Source organism: Podarcis liolepis, assembly GCF_965112155.1.
Source record: "Podarcis liolepis genome assembly, chromosome: 8".
Lineage (NCBI taxonomy): Eukaryota > Metazoa > Chordata > Lepidosauria > Squamata > Lacertidae > Podarcis > Podarcis liolepis.
This window is the reverse complement of record NC_139560.1, coordinates 6,633,816-6,654,708: the sequence shown is the minus strand read 5'-3', so window position 1 is coordinate 6,654,708 and position 20,893 is coordinate 6,633,816. Positions and strand designations below refer to the sequence as shown.

The 20,893-nt window shown below is 41.2% G+C and overlaps 1 protein-coding gene across 31 annotated transcripts in view; it reads right to left on the bottom strand.

The window, feature by feature from the left end:
• The window catches only part of PTK2 (protein tyrosine kinase 2), a gene marked incomplete at its 3' end in the record, with an annotated part of 202,501 nt that overhangs the window by 89,659 nt on the left and 91,949 nt on the right, over positions 1-20,893 (bottom strand). For 30 of the 31 annotated variants that reach the window (XM_083516583.1, XM_083516600.1, XM_083516598.1 and 27 more), the window contains 3 exons: positions 18,634-18,860; positions 14,566-14,732; positions 6,530-6,617 (listed from right to left, as the gene is read on the bottom strand). In XM_083516583.1, coding sequence (XP_083372709.1) covers positions 6,530-6,617; positions 14,566-14,732; positions 18,634-18,828 — 450 coding nt within the window. In that variant the 5' untranslated portion in view covers positions 18,829-18,860. Of the gene's footprint in view, positions 1-6,529; positions 6,618-14,561; positions 14,733-18,633; positions 18,861-20,893 lie in introns of those variants that run through there. The other variant, XM_083516594.1, reaches the window with a different exon arrangement.

Here is a 20,893-nt window from a genome sequence, read left to right as displayed (position 1 = left end):
CTTTAAGGTGCTACTGGAAGGAATTTTTTTGTTTTTTCCGGAACTTGTTCAAGTATAATACTGGCTGGCAGAAAAGAATTCTTAGGGAGGGTGAATCTCAGACTGTGCAGCAGGCAGCTCTTTCCCTACACTCTCACACACCTCACCACTCACTCTCTCCCTTGCAAATCCATCCCTCCTCCACTTTTGCACAGCAGGAGGAAAAGATGAGATTAGGAAACCCATGTTTGTTGCCAAAGATGTAGTCCCAGACTCAGTGAGAAGAATCGTACCCCAGTTTGGAATTTTACTCCAACGGGAAAATCAGAATTAAAAGCAGGTTGAGATCAACCATTTGAGAATTTCTCTTTAAGCTCATACATGTTTTTCGCACCAGGGGAAGGGGTGATGAACCAGAGAAAGCGATTCAAGGTTGAAATGCAGCACACACACAGGGAAAGCCCCATTTAACTCAGTGGGACTTATTATGAGTAAACACAGAGTTGAGCTTAAGCCAGGAGCCCCAATAGCAGCAACCCTTTCAAAGGCTAAAAGCTTATTGGGAAACAAAAAGCAAAAATACAGCAAGTCTGCTCTCTCAGTAGGATCCTTATTTTTGTTGAGACAGAACACTGGTTGTGCGCACTTCTTGAATAACTTGCTGACTAGTCACTTCCCAGACTTCAAAACATTTATTAAGGAACAATTGTAAAACCCGCCAGTAGTCAAGTTCCCTGGCACATCAGACTGGCGCGATACGCAGTCCAGATGAGAGGAATGAAGAGCTCATACGTTTGGACATTCCAAACAGTATAGGCTTACTCTGGTGCATGAGTTAAGAATAAATTTATTACTGACTGTATTGCCTTATGCAGCAGCTGCTACATTTTAGAAGGCATGTGCCTCATTTAGCCAGATCTCCCCCCCCAACCCCCAGCCCTTACAGCAACAAAATCTCAGGAAGAAACATTCACCATAGCCTAGGGATTTAATTCAGATGTGAAGATTGCTATTAGACCAGACATGGAATAATCAAGGTTTTCATCTTTGTGCAGCAAAAAGATACAGCCCCCCCCCAAAAAGCATAAGTCAGGGCAAGGCATGGATGAGGTTACATTCAACCAAACATGCCTTAATTAGGAGGGGCACATAAACAGGAGAGGGTGAAACTGAGGAGCCCTGAGTGCAAGGCGCAGTAGCGGGTTTATTGGTGTGGCTTAAGGATAGGAAAGGATCTGAACAGGTTCCTAATGTCCAGCTTTCACAGTAGGAAACCAATCATGCATTAATTAAACAGCAAGCAATCCAAAGGCACCAAGATGAGTCTCGGGATAAGGTTGCAAGACATTAATCTGAGGTTGTTTTTCATCTCCTCCACCTGGGCATAGGGGTGCTAACAGTGCAGAGTTAAATACTATGTTTTCTTCAGATGTCTCCTTTCTGAACGCACATGTACAAAGTTGTTCATAACATCATGAGACAGATGGAGAGAGCAGGTGTGTGTGTGCAGGTTGGTAGTTCAACTCACCATGGGGATGCTAATCTCCATGGTAAGTGTAGCATTTAAAACAGCCCCCAGAATGTTACTGTAGAAACAAAGACATGTAAAGCTGGTCCAAGTGAATGTCATTTTCTGTGCCCACTGAAAATCCAGAGGGTTACCAGGGAAGGAACAGAGCTTCCTCTACCCTCCACTACTAGCCCCCAACAAAACATTATTCAATCTAGTATATTTTCAAGGCTTCCTTACAAGCACTGTCAGCAATGAAGACGACTGACTTAGGTATATAAAAGCATGGATTTCAAGCCGCTGTTGAACCCATGCACAGAATGTGACCTCTAAATAAGCCATTATTTAAAGCAACCTTGTGTTTCAGAACTTGCCTGGTAGCCATAGTAGATAAGGCACTGCATGAAGGCAAGCAAAGTGGCTAAAGACTGATAGAGCACTCTGTCCCTTCTCCGCATCTGTTAAAGAAGTAAAGTAGGCTGTCGGAGGATGAAACCCTCTACATCCCATTTGTTGTAAGTTTCTTATCCTGTGGGATCATCATGGCTTCTACAATGTTGAATGGTAAAAAGTGGTTACTACTCTGCTTTATTTATAGAAGTCCTCCCTTCCCTTTTGGCCAGCTTTACAACGGACAAATCATTAAACAAGACTTCCATGCTCCAAAGAAAATACACACTGGTGTTTTTTTCTTTCTTTACAGCTTTTAAAAGCAAAGCTTTGCATTAGGGTAACGCTCAGCTGCCATCTGCCCTCAGCTGCTGCTCTGCCTTATCAAAAAGGTCACAGTTGCTACATTAATGCAAGTTGATCTTTGACATCCTGCACTAATTACACAGGCTCCCTTATTTCTATGGTAATAATAAGGACATTAGTGACTGGGGGAAGGGAACTGCTTGCCAACAGGGCATTGTGCAAGGCAGAATGACTTTAAAATTACCCCTTCTGTCATGGTGGACAGATCCCCCAGCTGTCTTTGTATATGCTCCCACTTCCGATTTTGCTGGCAAAATCAAACTATACACTTGGGAACCTTTATAATATTGGAAGCAATGCAAGTCTTTTAGTACAAATGATCACTTTAAGTAATCAGGCGTACTATCTTACTAATTTTAATTTTACCAGGAGGAGGAAGCTGGAATGTTTGTAAATGTATCTTGCCATATGGAAAGATCACCACCTGGTAAGATATAGGTTTACAAGATTTCATAGATTTGCATGGCTCAGAGAACAGTAAGGATTATCTACCATCATAATTTTTCCTGACTGCTCTTAAAAGAGTTTCCTTTTGACCTAGCCAACTGTCTGTCATTGTATTAGTTGGTCTCTGGAATAGAAAAATGTCCCAAGAGAGAGATGACCACTCCTACGTGTATCTTCCATTGACTAGACCCTCAGCTGCTTCCTGTTATATTAGAGAGCTTGGAAGCAGCAGAAAATACAAAAGCAGAACACAAACTGAGGAAGACTTGAGCTATGTCAGACTATAGGAGAGTTTACATCACCACCATCACATCTACAGCTTGGAGGTTTTTGCCTTTTTATAATCAAGTGGTATATAAACTGTATGAGATAAAGAAATAAATCTACAGGAATGTCTGGCAGAGATTTAACATGCAGTAATGGACTCCAGAGCAGTACAGCAAACCCTTGGTAGCCTATGATCTAGTCGTTAAAAATTGATTTACATACATGCATACATACATAATATAATTTGTATGCTGCCTTTCCATAGTTAAAATCAAGCTCAAGGTGGCTTACAACATGGGGGAGGGGGAATTGCATAGTTCCAAACGTAACAAAAGTAATCATAGACAATAAATAAAACATCAAAAAGTACACAGTCAAATTGAACAATTTCCACATAAATCATAAGATACAAATAATAATACCAACAACAGCAACACCCCCAAACAAAATCCCCATAGCAATTTAAGAAGCTAATGTCTAAATAGATTACCTAACAGGCACTGTCAATCTAATGACCACAGCGCTCTTCCTATGATCACTCCTAACATCATGAAAGAGTTGAGGGCCTATAAACATCGTGGCTCTAAGTCCTGGAAGATTCCACCTGGCCTGGGAGGGTGGGCCTCTGATTGACTCCAGCTACAAAAGCTGAGGCTGAAGAGGAGGCCAGAGACCATCTTGACTGTGTCTTAGCTCAGACCCAGGATATTGAGCCAGAGCTTCCACAGCTGCCATCCTCCATGAACCACCACTGGCAAGATTGGCAGCAACATCAGCAGATACGTTCTATGCTTATGATAACATTTTATTCAAATATTTTATTTTCTTGCTAATAATGCTGTTTGTTTTAAATGTGCATTTTATAGTTGACTTTCTTTAGCAATGTTTTCTTTTGGAATGTTAGATAAAAGATAAAATATTTGTTAACTTTGCTGTGTTATATGTGCATTCTGCAGTTGACTGCCTTTGTAATGTTTTATTGTGAAATCTTTAAGATAATGTTTAGATTCCTGCTAATTATGTTGCCTTGAAAGTATACTTTATTTGACTTTTCTTCAGTATTGTTTGATATTTTTTCTTTAAAAGATAAAACAATATAGAAATGAAATGGATAATATTATTAACAAAAACAACAACTTAAAGGATCTCTGACCATGACAAGCAAGTCCTAAAAGCTTCCTCCAGTCCCCCTGAAAATCAACTTGTGCTGGCATTTCTGTATTCAAAAAACGATTCAATTAATTCATGAGGCAAGGCACTAATCAGACAGTGCTTAAAGAAAAAAATTCAGTGATTTGCTGGCAGAAGGAAAACAAACCGACTGGCAAGAGCACAGTGAGCATGGCATATACTAGCACACTCAATAATGCTTGAGAGTAGCCTGGGAGCAATTCTACTGAACAGTGAACGGACCACAGATCTGTGACACTATCACATCACCGCCTTGGCAAGCACAAGCTCTATATGCATCCAAACTAGAGCTCCCCAAAGCAATTTTACACCCATCTTATCATCATAATACTCCAGTACGAATTCTGCAACACTGTGCACTGGAAACAAATCAATGGATTAAGCCTTCCACCACCTCACAATTGCTGTTATTATTCGTCACTCTTATCACGGGGGGGGGGGGGGGAGATAACTTATGTTCAATGAACTTAAATTCTTTACACCAATATGTAGCATTAATATAAAGGTAAAGCGACCCCTGACCATTAGGTTCAGTCGTGGCCGACTCTGGGGTTGCGGCGCTCATCTCCCTTTATTGGCCAAGGGAGCCGGCGTACAGCTTCCGGGTCATGTGGCCAGCATTACTAAGCCGCTTCTGGTGAACCAGAGCAGCGCATGGAAATGCTGTTTACCTTCCCGCCGGAGCGGTACCTATTTATCTACTTGCACTTTGACGTGCTTTCGAAGTGCTAGGTTAGCAGGAGCAGGGAACAAGCAACGGGAGCTCACCCCGTCGCGGGGATTCGAACCGCCGACCTTCTGATCGGCAAGTCCTAGGCTCTGTGGTTTAACCCACAGCGCCACCCACGTCCCAAGCATTAATATATGGTTGCTATATTTCAAAGGATAAAAATCTGGACAAAAAAAGTTGTTGAGCCAAAACCCGAACCAGAGTCCCGGCCGCCACTGCCAGAGCCAGAGCCTATGTTCTACCACTGCTCTGTTACATATAAATCCCTGGCTGTAACTTTCTAATTAGGTTACTGACATGAATTTAGATAATTCTAAAAAAATCTCTCTCAAAGGAGTACAACAAATCCTGTACCAACAATGCATTCGGCAGCTCTTAGATTGCATATGCAATTTAAGCAAATTTGCACACCTCTACTTATTTTGCATAATTGATTCCCACTTAAGATTCTACAGTAAATCTGTCAGTCATTGTGAAGAAAAGGGAGACTACATTGCACAATGAAACTCTGCTGTCTTCGCTAGCTAAAGAACTAAGAAATTCTTAGTCAGCCCCTTTCTACTTTCCGAGATTCCACCAGACTTTGCCCACTCACTTTTCAAGCTTATCTTCACAGCTGTAGTGACTAAAAGCAAAGATTTTTCAGGATGATGAATGAATTCTGCCCACAGCAACCAAGCCCTGTGCTTTTTGCTGTATTTCCATTGAACTATAGCTGTGCTTGCATGGAACTGCAGAATGCACACAGTTTTCCTGGTCACAAAGAAAATTATTAGAAGAGTTCCAAGTAGATGAGGGTCTGAAGATGGTTAGCTGGTTTAAGTTAATTGGATTTTGAAAAGAAGTTTATAGCAAGAAAGAAGGCAACCCTTTTTCATTAAAGCTTTATGAGATATCCCTATGTTTTTAATCTGGGGAAATTATGGATGGGTGGGGCATAAATAATAAATTATTATTATTATTTATTAGGGGGAGGAAATCCCACATCTATTACACAGATTTGTGTGAATCTCTAAAAGAATTGATGTATAGATAGATAGAGAACAGCTGGAATTTGTGTATAACAGCTGGAATTTATTGGGGAAAGTTAGGTTCTGAAATATCTGCACACATATTAATTGTGGATTTTCATGATATGCCACCTTTCTTCCACAGCAAAACTCAGTCCAGGCGCTGGTCAGACCCAGGATCTGAAAAACTCTTCCAAAACATGTCTTCTTGCCACAGCTTTGGGCATTATTTATGGAAAGGCATAATTTAACCAGAGTGAAATATCCCAGGGTACTTATACCACACTGCAAGTGTGTCTTAGACAAAAGTATTTCTGAATCTATCCCAATGCAGCATATACATAAACTGGGGTCAGTGTGCAGAGGGGAAACCTAATCACTGCTATGTGCAAAATTTTCAAACTCCACTCATACTATGAAAACAGGTGCCTTAAAATTGCTTTTCTTGACTGGGGAGACATTAACTGTCACTTTAAACTGACAAAAGAGACTCAACCTTTCCCTCCAATTCTGATGTGTGCTTTCAAATAACATATACCACTACCATTTTTCTGTGCCTGCATCGACATGCTACTTATATAAACAAAGCAGACTTTCACAACTCCAAAAGCAAGTTTAAACAAAGCTGTATGTGTTTACCTGCTGATAGAAAAAATTTAACGTTGGCTTATCTTCAATAAACTGGTTCAGAAATCCTTTCGGTAAGTATCGGATTCGAAGTTCATATCTACAAGGATAGAAAATGCAGAAAAATTATATGCTTTGTGTTATGAGTCATCATCACATAATTTTTTAAAAAATCTCTAACCGTTCTGTGTAATATTTATATTTTATTTATTTAGAGCATTTGTACCCCACTCTTCATCCAAAAAGGCTCTCAGAGCAGCTTACATGAAATCAAAACAAAACACTCCCTACCAGCAGGCATATAGAGAACTGGGCCAAAACAAACAAGATGAATTTTAACAGGGAGAAATGTAAAGTATTGCACTTGGGCAAAAAAAATGAGAGGCACAAATACAAGATGGGTGACACCTGGCTTGAGAGCAGTACATGTGAAAAGGATCTAGGAGTCTTGGTTGACCACAAACTTGACATGAGCCAACAGTGTGACGCGGCAGCTAAAAAAGCCAATGCAATTCTGGGCTGCATCAATAGGAGTATAGCATCTAGATCAAGGGAAGTAATAGTGCCACTGTATTCTGCTCTGGTCAGACCTCACCTGGAGTACTGTGTCCAGTTCTGGGCACCACAATTCAAGAAGGACACTGACAAACTGGAACGTGTCCAGAGGAGGGCAACCAAAATGGTCAAAGGCCTGGAAACGATGCCTTATGAGGAACGGCTAAGGGAGCTGGGCATGTTTAGCCTGGAGAAGAGGAGGTTAAGGGGTGATATGATAGCCATGTTCAAATATATAAAAGGATGTCACATAGAGGAGGGAGAAAGGTTGTTTTCTGCTGCTCCAGAGAAGCGGACACGGAGCAATGGATACAAACTACAAGAAAGAAGATTCCACCTAAACATTAGGAAGAACTTCCTGACAGTAAGAGCTGTTCGACAGTGGAATTTGCTGCCAAGGAGTGTGGTGGAGTCTCCTCCTTTGGAGGTCTTTAAGCAGAGGCTTGACAACCATATGTCAGGAGTGCTCTGATGGTGTTTCCTGCTTGGCAGGGGGTTGGACTCGATGGCCCTTGTGGTCTATTCCAACTCTATGATTCTATGATTCTATATATTCTACATATCCTGGAGGTAGAACAAGACAGATGAAATTAAGACTTGCAATGAGAGCCAAAAATGTGAGAATCCATATGCACATCAAAAAGCAACAGGGAAACAATGCTTGATTTTTAAAGAGAGACGGGTGGGAATTTTAAAATTGCATGAAATGATATGCTTATGCAAGGTGCTGTTGAAACCACTGAACTTCACAGCAATCGCCATTCATACAATTCTAATTTCTTATTAACACTGACACACAAACTGTATTACTGGCCTTCAGTAATTGACCATCATAACATAACTGGTTCATGATCTGTGCAGAAGGATATGGACAAGATCCAAACAAGCTTCTCTATATAAAATGGAACTCTTCTCTCCAGGAATGCCAGCAGCTGCTGTGAAAAACTGGCAATATCTCTGTCCAAAATATGCAGCTCTTTTAAACATTGTTGTTGTTGTTGTTTAGTCGTGTCCGACTCTTCGTGACCCCATGGACCAGAGCATGCCAGGCACTCCTGTCTTCCACTGCCTCTCGCAGTTTGGTCAAACTCATGCTGGTAGCTTCGAGAACACTATCCAACCATCTTGTCCTCTGTGGTCCCCTTCTCCTTGTGCCCTCAACCTTTCCCAACATCAGGGTCTTTTCCAGGGAATCTTCTCTTCCCATTAGATGGCCAAAGTTTTGGAGTCTCAGCTTCAGGACCTGTCCTTCCAGTGAGCACTCAGGGCTGATTTCCTTCAGAATGGATAGGTTTGATCTTCTTGCAGTCCATGGGACTCCCAAGAGTCTCCCTTTTAGACATTGGCCCACATCTAATATGCTTTACAAGTGCTACCCTCCTTTAGAACTATTATATCTTCCCTACAATAGCATTAAATTTGATCCAAATATGAGTTAATTGCTATAAAATTATTGTGCATCCATCCTGTTTCATTCTCTGCAAAAAAATACTGTCAGCTTCTTTCTGTATCTATATTTTAATGGCACAAATTATAAGGAAACAGAAGTGCCAACAAGTCACTTTGTCCTCCTCACAAGCAAAAAATAAATAAATGTCACAGTAAACCTCTTCCTATCTGATCTCACAAAGAAATCACCACCTTTCAATTCTGAATGTGTTTGTTACTGTGATTATCATCCCACTCTCCACGCTGTGTCAACATGAATCTAACTTCCAAGTCACAGCCTATGAAAGCATCGTTAGCACCATATTAAAACAATCAATTATACCTGAAGATAATCATCAGCTTAAGCAAGAGCTTTTAAATCCTGGGCTTCTACACAGGCTGCCTAAATCGAGATCTCTTGCAAGTTGTTTGCAGCTTCTTTTTCTTTTTAAAAATGTCACCAGCTATTTCTAGAAAGCATTTTACAACAAGCAGATTCTTCTGCAGTTTTAAAACTAAAACTGTTCTGCAGTTTTAGAAGTAAACACTATTTTACCACTGCAACTGCTTTAGACTTTAAAATGCTAACTTCTCTGCCCCTAGATCAGTGTTTCCCAACCGGTGTTCCGCAGCACACTAGTGTGCCGCGAGACGTTGCCTGGTGTGCCGTGGGAGGGAGGCGGGCGAGTCGGGCGGCGAGAGGCGGGGCGGCGGCGGCGAGGAGAGGCCACCCAGCGCGGGGCTCTCGCTGTCTGCCTGGCTGGCTGCCTGCGTGGCGCTGACGTCACGGGGCTGTAATGTGCCCCACATAGGCACACGCGGGGCGGCGAGCGAGCAAGCTCCCACATCCCATCGCCGCTCGCTTCGGCCGGCCTACTGGGCTGTCGCAGGCGGAAGGCCTGCGCATGCGCGAGGTTTTCGCGCCTTCGGGATTCCCTTCACGCCTTCCTCCTCCCGGGTCCTTGAGAGCGCAGGAAGCGGCAGCGCGAGACCGGCGTTGAGCCTGGTAGGTATTGCGCTTGCCAAGGCAGTCATTTGGGAAATGAAAACTTGCAAAGCAAGCAACCAGTTCAATCTGAAGTACATGTATGCTTAATATCCTGTATCTGAAACCTGTTCTGCCCCCTCCACCACACTTGGTGCCATTTTCATCTACACATGCAGCAGAGTAAGTTGACCCAGAATAGTACCAATTCAGATGGCAGATGGGAGAATGACAGTGCTGAATGCTTTCCCATGTAGAACAGTCCCTGCAAATAAAAACCTAGCATATTTGGAAGAGGGATGCTAGCCTAACCATTACCTTCTATGCTGTTACTATTTTTTTATTTTTTTTTACATAAGTAAAAAGTGACCTTTCCCCATCTGGCATGGTGGTGTGCCTCGAGATTTTTTTCATGAAACAAGTGTGCCTTTGCCCAAAAAAGGTTGGGAAACACTGCCCTAGATAATGCAAAGTAAGTTCCAGTGATTTAAAAACTGGAGATGAAAATTATAAGATTTCAAACATCAGTCTTTCAAAATGAAAAGGTTGATGAGACTTGCCTAATACACCATGCAAACGAATCTTCAGCATAATCAAGTTTTGCTAAATAAGAAAATGTTATCACAATGAACAGTCAGGGAGCAATAACACCAATTTCACTAGCATCCTTTGTGCTTATTGGCAACATTTTTTTAAAAAAAGGAACCACTCCACTAAAAATAATGGTTTCAACTTTTTTTGGGAAGAAAAATGTTATCATATGCTGCTGTTCAGCACCTAAGCATGGAGACAGCGATTTGCATTATGTTTTTATTTCAGTTTAAATGCTATGCTGGTAGTGCAGTTTCAGGCTGCGAGAAGTGCAACTGAGACATGATCCAGGTCTGCAATGGTCCACTGAAGTTAAAAAGAAGTGCCACACTCAAGGGGATCAGTGCTCTGATGCTGCTCTGAGACTTCTTGCAGCAGGATGTATAAGTTACAGATAGGTAGCCGTGTTGGTCTGCCATAGTCAAAATAAAAAAATTCCTTCCAGTAGCACCTTAAAGACCAACTAAGTTAGTTCTTGGTATGAGCTTTCGTGTGCATGCACACTTCTTCAGATACACTGAAACAGAAGTTGCCAGATCCTTCTATATAGTGAGAAGGTGGGGAGGGGTATTACTCAGAAGGGTGGTGGGAATGGGAGATTGGCAGATAGCTGAGATGAGCCTGTTGACGACTCTTAACGTTTCCTGAAAAAGTTTCCTGACCCCTGTTCTAGGCCAATGGTTTGCAAACTCTGTATCTTCAGGGAACCCTTTCTATATTGACTTGTCTGCCAAGGATGCCCTGCACATTGTCAAGGTCACTGTATCCTAGAACTCTCCAATCCATGCAGGGTGTTCACCAGGTTTTTTGGCAATTGTCTCTTGTAGATGGTGAATGCAGCACAGAAGTCATGCAAAACTTCCTTGCTGCTACTCACTGATAACAGTGGCAGACAAGGTTTCTGGTATTACTGATCTTTCTCATTGAAAAATTCCTGATAAACTTTAGAGAAGCCCCAGAAGTCCCTGGGATAGAATTCAGAAATCAGTCTCATAGACCAAAACATTACTACTTTTATTAATCATCACCATTATTACTAATTTGATTTTTATCCTACCCTTTCTTTAAAAAACACACCCATATTCATTCATATTCCATTACTGCACTTCTCAAAATGAGGACACTGAGCGAGTCCCAAGAATCAGAAGCCCAAATTGTGGGGTTTACATGTTGTCAGCACCAGCAGTAGAGCAGAACACAGATGCTCTCGGCAGCAAGTTGTCTGAGTGCTAAATACAGGAGCAGCCATGAATGAAGAACATGAACAGAAAGCAGCTGCAAGAGTGACTTGCACATTTCACTGGTCTGGTGCAGATCTAGTTCTTTGTTAACCACCGCTTGATTCTTCCATCTCTGGCTCTTTTACTATAGAAAAGCTCTGGAAAAGGTGTCACAAATATGAATACCAGAATTAAGTTGTCACATCTTCTCATTCGCGCTGACAGAAACCTCCTTTTTACATTTTTTTTAAAGTTAAAGCTATTTAAGGAGAATCCTCATTTATATATTATTACGCAGTAGAAAGCTATTAGATTCAAGCCCCCTTCCAGAATTCTTCTTCTACCCCACTAATCTAAATATTTTTACAAGCACTGTCATCCGATACTAAATGCTGTGTTTCATGTATTAAAAAAATATGACAGCAGTGGTTTCATTATTCCCAACAAACCTCCACAGATTAAGAGAGCAAGGCAGGCTGCACATCTTTGATAAAGCATGAAATTACACTCTGGAAAGATGATGAATAATTTATACCAACTCATGATGCTTTCATGAGGGATTTTATATGACCTGATCACCTAAACATCAGAACAATTATCTAACTTTGCTTTTAAAGGTTATTATCTTTGTTCTGCAATGCATTAAGACATGAGAGTACCAGTGAATACTATAAATGAAACTGGCACTTTTACGTTTCAGAACTAATTTTTCCAGCATAAATTACAGTCACACTGAATATAAGTATATTTTTAAAAAAATGTCAAAGGTATAATTTTGTATGATTTTATGATAATTTACTTGGTGAAAAAAGAATCACACGTTCACTACAGAACACTGAAATAGAAATGTTAATGTGGAAAAATAAATGCTACATTTTATTCACTCAAAATTTAAAAAACCTTTTAATTTAATGTGAAGGGTTAAGACAAGCAAGTCTGTCCCAAGATAGTTCATACCCATGTTGCACTTTATTTGTTGCAATGCACTCAGCATCACAAGAAAACAATGTTTATAGGCTGTCAAACCGAATGCAAAGCCAGAGAGAGCCAAATCACACTGTAAAAATCAGAAGGCATTTTTCTAGTGCATGGCAGCTCCTTGCTTGTAGCAAGAACTCCTAATGGGTGAGTCACTCATTAGATGAGAAGAGTCACTACTTTTGCAAACTAGCAGTGATGTGACTATCATCAGAAGGGCCAGACACCAAACCAGGTCCGTTACAGAGCCTAGGAAAAAACAGTACTGCCATATTTGCTGTAACTTAATGAGGACCTAAGGAACACGGGTGGCGCTGTGGGTTAAACCACAGAGCCTAGGACTTGCTGATCAGAAGGTCGGCGGTTCGAATCCCCGCGACGGGGTGAGCTCCTGTTGCTCGGTCCCAGCTCCTGCCAACCTAGCAGTTCGAAAGCATGTCAAAGAGCAAGTAGATAAATAGGAACCGCTCCGGCGGGAAGGTAAATGGCGTTTCCGTGCGCTGCTCTGGTTCACCAGAAGCAGCTTAGTCATGCTGGCCACATGACCCAGAAGCTGTACGCCGGCTCCCTCGGCCAATAAAGCGAGATGAGCCCCGCAACCCCAGAGTCGGTCACGACTGGACCTAATGGTCAGGGGTCCCTTTACCTTTTTAATGAGGAACTAGAGAAGCTGGAGCAGATTAGGCTCTGCCTGACACAAGTAGGGAGAACACACAAAAGAGTTCCCTGCAACTCTGCCACAATAATTAAGAGAGCCATCTTCCTCAACGACCCACAGTAACTCAGCAGTGCTTCTAACAGGAATGATAGTTTCCACAAATGTCCCATGCCTGTCAACCTGCTAAGAAGTCCCAGAGAAAGCAGGAAATTAGGTTACAGAAGTCTTAATTGCCAAACGTTCCACACAGAATGTGTGGATGCAGTTCCAGAACATTCATAAATGTTTCGCAACCTGCCCTGTTGGTCTACTTGGAGCCACAGTGTCAGAGATAGTCAAAAGATTTTTCATCCTCAGTCTATAGCCAGCGTTTACAGGGACAAGCAAAACCAGGGTTCTGCAGCCATAGAGTGTACTACTCTGAACCAGTCTAGCAACACTGTGCTTGCAGGGAATTTTCAGCATCCGCCCCTCCCCACAAAGAAATAATCTTTTAAATATATTTAAACTACTTATATGCTTCAAGGACCTGCAGGGCACAGCTCACCACAACTAACACTAAGGAACTTGCAGCAGACTATCTCCAAACTGTGCTCCCACCACTATCTCTCAAGCACTGGGAGAGGTAATATTGGCAGTTGTCTTTCCTGTTTCATACCCACTATCCTCTTCCCCCTGCCTTTTCCAAGCTGAGCCATGGTGCTTCTAAGGGAGTGCCCCTAGCTCTCTTCCTTATACCAATTAGACCAGGCATAGGCAAACTCAGTCCTTCAGATGTTTTGGGACTACAACCCCCATCTTCCCTAGCTAACAGAACCAGTGGTCAGGGATGATGGGAGTTATACAGTAGTACCTTGGGTTAAGTACTGAATTCGTTCCGGAGGTCTGTTCTTAACCTGAAACTGTTCTTAACCTGAAGCACCACCTTAGCCAACGGGGCCTCCCGCTGCTGCCACGCCGCCGGAGCACGATTCCTGTTCTCATCCTGAAGCAAAGTTCTTAACCTGAGGTACTATTTCTGGGTTATCAGAGTCTGTAATCTGAAGCGTATGTAACCTGAAGCATTTGTAACCTGAGGTACCACTGTAGTCCCCAAACATCTGGAGGGCCGAGTTTGCCTATGCCTGAAGTAGACCCTACATGTCTGTCTCTAGGGCCTCTCATCACTCTTTTTTCCATACTTGGTAACTGTTTCCCCCAACATCCAGCTCCTGAACTGTCTTTTATAGCCTCTCCCCCTTGCCTAGTCAGCAGGATCAATGCACAGCAAAGAAGCAATTCCATCCTTCCCCAACTCAAACTGCTAGGGCAGCAGATAAGCCATCTGGGACAGGCTTCATTTAAGCCAGCCAGCCACTGTTCTACTCTTCCTGTGTTTACATTTTTCATGTTTGTATTATTTTTTATTTTGCTTCCTGTACCTAGCAGGCCTCCCTCCTGCCCCCCACAACTGGGTTTCCACCGAAATATCTGATTTCACTGCATCGTTTACTTTCTCATTTCCTAAACAAAAACATATCTGCTTGTTAATTTAACTGCTTCCACCTCTATGGAACTATGGAGCAGTACACAACATAGTTTTCAAAGTATCATGCATTTAACGAGTAGGAACGCTTCTAGGTTTTTGCCTTACTTCCATTCCTCCGGCGCGTGCGATAGTTCAAATTTCTCCCTCACGTTGGACACTCCCATGTCTGGATGAAGCCAGTGAACTTCCTCTGACTGCAGGTGACTGAGCCGTAAACCGTAACAGGCTACATTTTTTACTTTGTGACTATCTACTATCTTCTGGATTATGCCCTAAAAAAGAGAAAGAATGCAATGATTTGTTTGTTTTTTCTTAAAATTCATATACGGCTTTCTTGAATGAGCATGATATGGTCAGAAGGCACATGAGGACACCACCTTGCTGAACAGAAGCAGGCCTGTGTCCAGACAGTGCCTGGATGGGCGATCACCTACGAACCACTTGCATGCTGCCTTGGGTTTCAGGACAGAAGAAAATGGGATATAAATGTAAAGAAAATAGTCTCCTGAGCATAAATTTTAAGAATTCACATTTTCTACATAAGATCAAATAGCATAACAAGCATTTGTGTTTATTACGAGTTATTCCTTAATAAAATTGTTTATGGATAATGAAATATTAGCTAGAAGTGTAGTATGTTTCTACCAGCTTTTATACCTGTGTTTTAACTTTGAGTTGCAGTCAGTATTGTTTTCTTGTTATATCTACGCTGCTTTTGCTTTTATCCTGTATTTGAATTGTGTGTGTGTGTGTGTGTGTGTGTGCATGCATGCATGCGTGGTAAACAGCCCAGAAAACTTAATGTTATAAAGCATATAAGTGCTGTAAATGTAAATAAATAATACATTTTAAAAGTTCTTGAGAGGCAACATGAATCACCACGGTGAAAGAACTGTCACTACTGAACAGTAGTAACAGCTGCTTCAGATTTTCTTACTGAACAGAACCATGCCTTCTGTTTGCCTTTCACTGGATACATTAAGATGGTGGTGAAATCTTTGTTTATCAGACTAATTCCCATCACAGTCTAGCTCTACACTCAGGAGACAACCAGCGAGACTAGTGTGCCACTGAACTAAGAACCTGAACTCCAGTGCTTATATTTGTAGGTCTATCAATTCCACACAGCATTTCTTCTAGCCTGAAAACCTTGAGCACAGTATGGTAAACACAGAAGAAGTTATTCACCTGCTTGCTGCCAGATAGTGTTGTTTAAGTGCAAGTTTTCCTAATGCAGCAACACACAGTTGTCCATAACTAGAGCTATGTGGGTCAGCACAAATTTCAGGCACTGAACCCTAAAGATCTATTTATGCATAGCTAAGTGTGAGCCTGACAGTCCCACTATGGGTACACTTCCAAGTCTCCCTCCCCCAATCAATGTATGAATAGAAGCAGCCATGGAATGCAATTCATTCATTTTTTCTGTGCTTTCTGAACTTGGCACAAAAAATGTCCACATAACATACAGACTTCTTTTCAGAAACCTTGCCAAGTAGGACAGTTTTGTTAACAATGAAAAAAAGAAAGAAAAGCAGATGTAACCTAAGAATTGTAAATGGACAACCATTCTTTTAATTAAAAAAGGGGGAGGGTGGGCAAAACTAGCGTGGATTATTAATGAACAAGTCAATTTAAAAATAATAAAAACAAAAACCACTCACACTGGCGAGGTTTACAAACAACTAATAAAGGAAACGAAATAATCTTTCAAGCTATAATTTTTAAGATAAACCCAACTGGGGGTTAAAATTACATGCTGGGTGAAGTAACTGATACGATCACAGGATCATAGCCTAAAAGTTTAAGAAGCCTCCTAGGGCACCTGTTTCATTTACTTTATTTCAAGTGATCATGTAAACAATTGCATAGCTATTAACCAGCAGTTAGCTCAAAATAGCAAGAGCAGAAAGAACAATTCATATCTGTCAGCAGTCTGAGAGTCTGTGAGTCTGTGTCAGAGTGAGACTGCTATATGGTAGCTATCACCTGAAGAACATGTGTCAACAGTAGGTTACATCAATTCCCAAAGCCACTTCCCCATTCTTTTTCTCATTCTTTTTAAAAACCTTTTTGGAACGTTTGTGGAGGTACCTTAGAAAATTCCACTTAATACCACAAAATGTATATATAAAACCAAAACAAACAAACAAAATAAAAAGAACAATTTATCTGGTGACTAAAACACGGGAGCATTAGAAGAGTTCTCCTGTCATCATTCTCATTTCCGAAGGTAGCCTTCCACTGCTGTTTGGCATGCAGGTGGCCTTATGAGATTTATTGATATAAATAATGAAGGGGAACCAAGTATCATCAAAACTGTCTCATTTCATTTTACCCTCAATGACTTGCCTATGTTGGGTTACATGTTCTGGCAATGCTATGTCCCAATTTTTTTCAATACCATTCCTTCTTTGTGGGCACAGAAAGGGCATGCCGCAGTCAGTAGCATTGCTAGTGATCCTCTATATTGAATTCCATGAACATTACCACTTCCAATCAAAAGGAGTGCTAAGGTCAGGTCTAAATGGGGGATTTGGTTGCTAATTTTGCTTAATTAAAAAAAAAAATACCCCCTTTCATTTTTTTTTAAAGCTTTAGGGCAATCCTGTCACCCATTATTGCCTTATAAACATAGGCCCACTACTTGGTGGCCTGGTTTTCACGCCAACTTAAAGCAGTTAAACTCAATTATGGCTTAAAGCAAAAATTAGCAATATTGCATCATAACGCACAGGGCTAAAATTGCAGGTCCTTTGCTCCTCCCCCTCTCCTGCTACTGTCATGCTGCTGGGAGATATGCGATGGTTTGACTTAGCATTATGTCTGGATGTCCAGGACTGTGGTTTGCTTCTCTTCAAATAAACCTTGGTTTTGTTCTCGGCTTACAGCTCAGGGTTTGTTTGGGGCAAACAAGCCACTGTCTCCTTTCCAAACATATTGCTAGGCCAAACTACACTTTGCTCCAGGCCAGGAGAGCTGACTTAGGACTATCCAGATGCTGCTGAACATTTCCAACCATGCTGACTGGGGCTAAAGGGTACAGCAATCTGAAGTGGGTATGTAGGAACATTCTGTCATATTAGTACTCTGAATTGGTGAAGCCCAGACACAGTTTGAGCACCTCAATGAGAAGTAGGCATAATCTTTGTGTGATGCAAGCAAAATACCTAGTAGTGTAAGAAACAGAAGCTTTAGTACTCCCCCTGGGATGCCTTGCCTGTTATGGCAATAATTATGAGCTGATTACCTGTAAAAGAGCTTCAAGTATCTAAAACAAGCTCACAGGATGGGCCACAGTAATTTCAGAAATCAAAATTAAGTAAGTGCCTCATTTGCTTAGGTTCTCTTGGAGCTGTAAGTCTCAGAGTTAAAAGCAAGGTTGAAAAATGTATCTTTCAAACTCATATTGCAAACACACAGCATTTTCTAAGTGAATTCCTTCCAGATGAAAAAAGCATTACATCTGAACTATGTAAATCCCTTCCTAGTGCAGCATGAAACCAGAATGTGTGCTCTTTCAAGTGAACCAATGGAATATTTAAAATTCTGAGACAAAAGGTCATTTGAAATGTAAAATGCTACTACCTGTGTTTGAAGTCTTTTCTGTTCCATCCTATTTTCTTTTAAGTTAGCCCAAGAGCAATACTTTAGTTTTTGTGGAAAATAATGTATTTGTCTGCAAACAACTAAAATAAAAATAGGCATACCATACCAAAGTTAGCATACCATGGCATACCATAAAGTCTTGGTTAGCCTGTTTAACCAAGAAAAATATTCTTTTTAAATATTATTTAATCATGTCAGTAGCTTAAAACAAAAAGATTGCAGGTGCAAATAAATATGAATAGCTGTAATGTGGTTCATGGGGATAAAAAAAAATTGAGCAAAAGCATTAAATAGGTCAGCTAAAGCTACAAACCTAACCCCACTTACCTGGCAGTAACCCACATTGAATTCAACAGGATTTGCTTCTGAGTAGACATATTCCTCAAGAAAATTTCTAGAAATCAAAGCTTTGCCTGGAATGACTCACAGCATATGCTGAATAAAGACCTTCAAGTAAACACTTCAACATCTGTGTCCCTCAGCCTCAAGTTACTCGCTTCACATTCTGAGAATGACCTTCAAAAAACCATCTCTAAAGAACTTCAAAATGTTAAATCAGCTTACCCAAACATCTGTAGCATCCCCGTGACGTATAATACTGGCCCATGTTGTTGGCTCACTGTTACTTTCAAAATAATGGAAAACCTTTAGGACTCGTTCCATTGCCCCAGGAGAACGCTCCAGCCCAGAACTGAGGTGCGTCTTTGTGCTTGAGCTTGGCGTGTGATTCAAGTTTGGGTCTAGGTAAGCTGCTGCCATGGTTTTGCTAGATGCTAGGTATCTGTCATATTCTGAAATGGGAGGAAGGAAAAAAGTAACATTTCAGACTTTACAAGTGATACGTAAACAAATTCTACAGTTAGTCAATGCCTTGGAATAATTGGTGTTCATTTTCCTAAGGAAAACCACCTCCAAAAGACACAAACCATTAAAAATAATCTATTCAAATGTATAGAGGGGGAAATTCCCATTCAAAAACATTTATCACCCTGTACAGTAAATTTTTTAAATCACCTGTATTTATAGATCACACTAGCATAAAAAAATCATCTTCCTATGGCCCCAACAAAGTGTGTCTGGCTGTTAACCAGAAGGTTGGTGGTTCAAGCCCACCCAGGGACAGCTGTGGGCAGGATTCCAGCATTGCAGGGAGTTGGACAAAATGACCTTCGAGATCCCTTCCAATTCTATCATTCTATGTTTCTATGTAAGTTTTCTTTGAGCATCCAACTGTCTGAGAAATGGGAACTACAGAGCACAGGAATAAACAGCACAAAATAGTAAAGCAACTCTGCCCCTTTCTAGTAGGAAGTTTATTCTTCTTTGTGTTGCACCCCTGCAATGGAAAATTGGCACATCATAATCAGTTTTTGGGCTTTTAAGGCCATTTGTTAGAGCAAAGGTAAAAATGGTACCTCTGGATGTGAACAGGATCCGTTCTGGGGTCCCATTCGCATCCTGAGTAGAACGCAACCCGCGTCTGCGGATCACGATTTGCCGCTTCTGTGCAATGCATGTGACGTCATTTTGAGCGTCTGCGCATGCACGAGCGGCGAAACCCGGAAGTAATGCATTCCGTTACTTCTGGGTCACTGTGGAGCATAACCTGAAAACGCTCAACCTGAAGCATATTTAACCCGAAGTATGACTGTAATCAAATGCAATCTAGTTTGTAGAACTTTAGAGCACCAAGATCCTGTAGACACTGCTGTTCAAAAACTAGGTATACAAAAGTGAATAGCTTTTCATCACTTATTTGCATTATTTCCTGCTCCCTTAGTCAAAATCCTGTTTGAAAAACTAGCTCTAACTTTCTAGCATCTGCATATTTCTAAAGTAGTCTTTCCACAGTCACCTTTACTGCAGTGAAGGTCTAAGTATGCTTGCAGAACTCTTTGCCTAAAAGCTACATCCAATGTAATACACTAGATTAATAGCCCATGCAGGGCTATATTACACTAGTATCACATTTTACAGCCTTCCAGGAAATGTTGGAACAGCAGCTGTAAACCCCAAAGTGACTTCAGAAGTGGAAGGCAATGATCATTACTAAGGCCTAATTCATATCAACTCTAAATGTTCTCAGTGGTGCCACTTCAAGCATAATTAAGACAGGATATGCTCATCCGAATAAATACAACCTTTGCCTTCTTCTGCCTGCACCCTTTCCATGAGTCACATTTGGCAAAAGTGCTTGCTAAAATGCAATGCATTGTTAAGGCAACATTTTCTTGCTAAGCCACCAGGACAGGAGGTAAGAGAGCACTGCAGAAACTTTGAGCCATCTAGTTTTGGGTCATAACAAACTAAGCAGTCCTGTGATTTGCATATAGCTCATCCTGTCTTTTCCCTGCAATAAGGTATACAAAAGTGTGCTACAACACATTTGGGAAATAACTGCTTCTAAGAAAGAGTGAACACAAGCATACCATGTTTCTACTACTACAAATGAAGTCTAGCTGCTCCAGGTAGAAGCAAACAGGATGCTACACATGCACATTACCGAAGTGTTCTTCAACCTTGGGCCCCAAATATTGTTGGACTGCAATGTCCATCTTCCCTGACCATTATCTAAGCAGGCTGGGGATTATGCAAATTGGAGGCCACACTTGGGGATCCAAGACTGAAGAAACAGTGTGTTACAACATGAGGTGTACGCAGTACAAGGAAGCAATTTGCTCCAGCTTCACAGTTGTGAAATTAAATATTGCCAATATTTATTGTGCCATATTTTCAGATAACACAAGCAAGAAGGGATGGGGGAGGGGTTTAGAAATACCATATCCCTAGTTTTATTGTGGTTTTGTTAATTTATTAATCACCT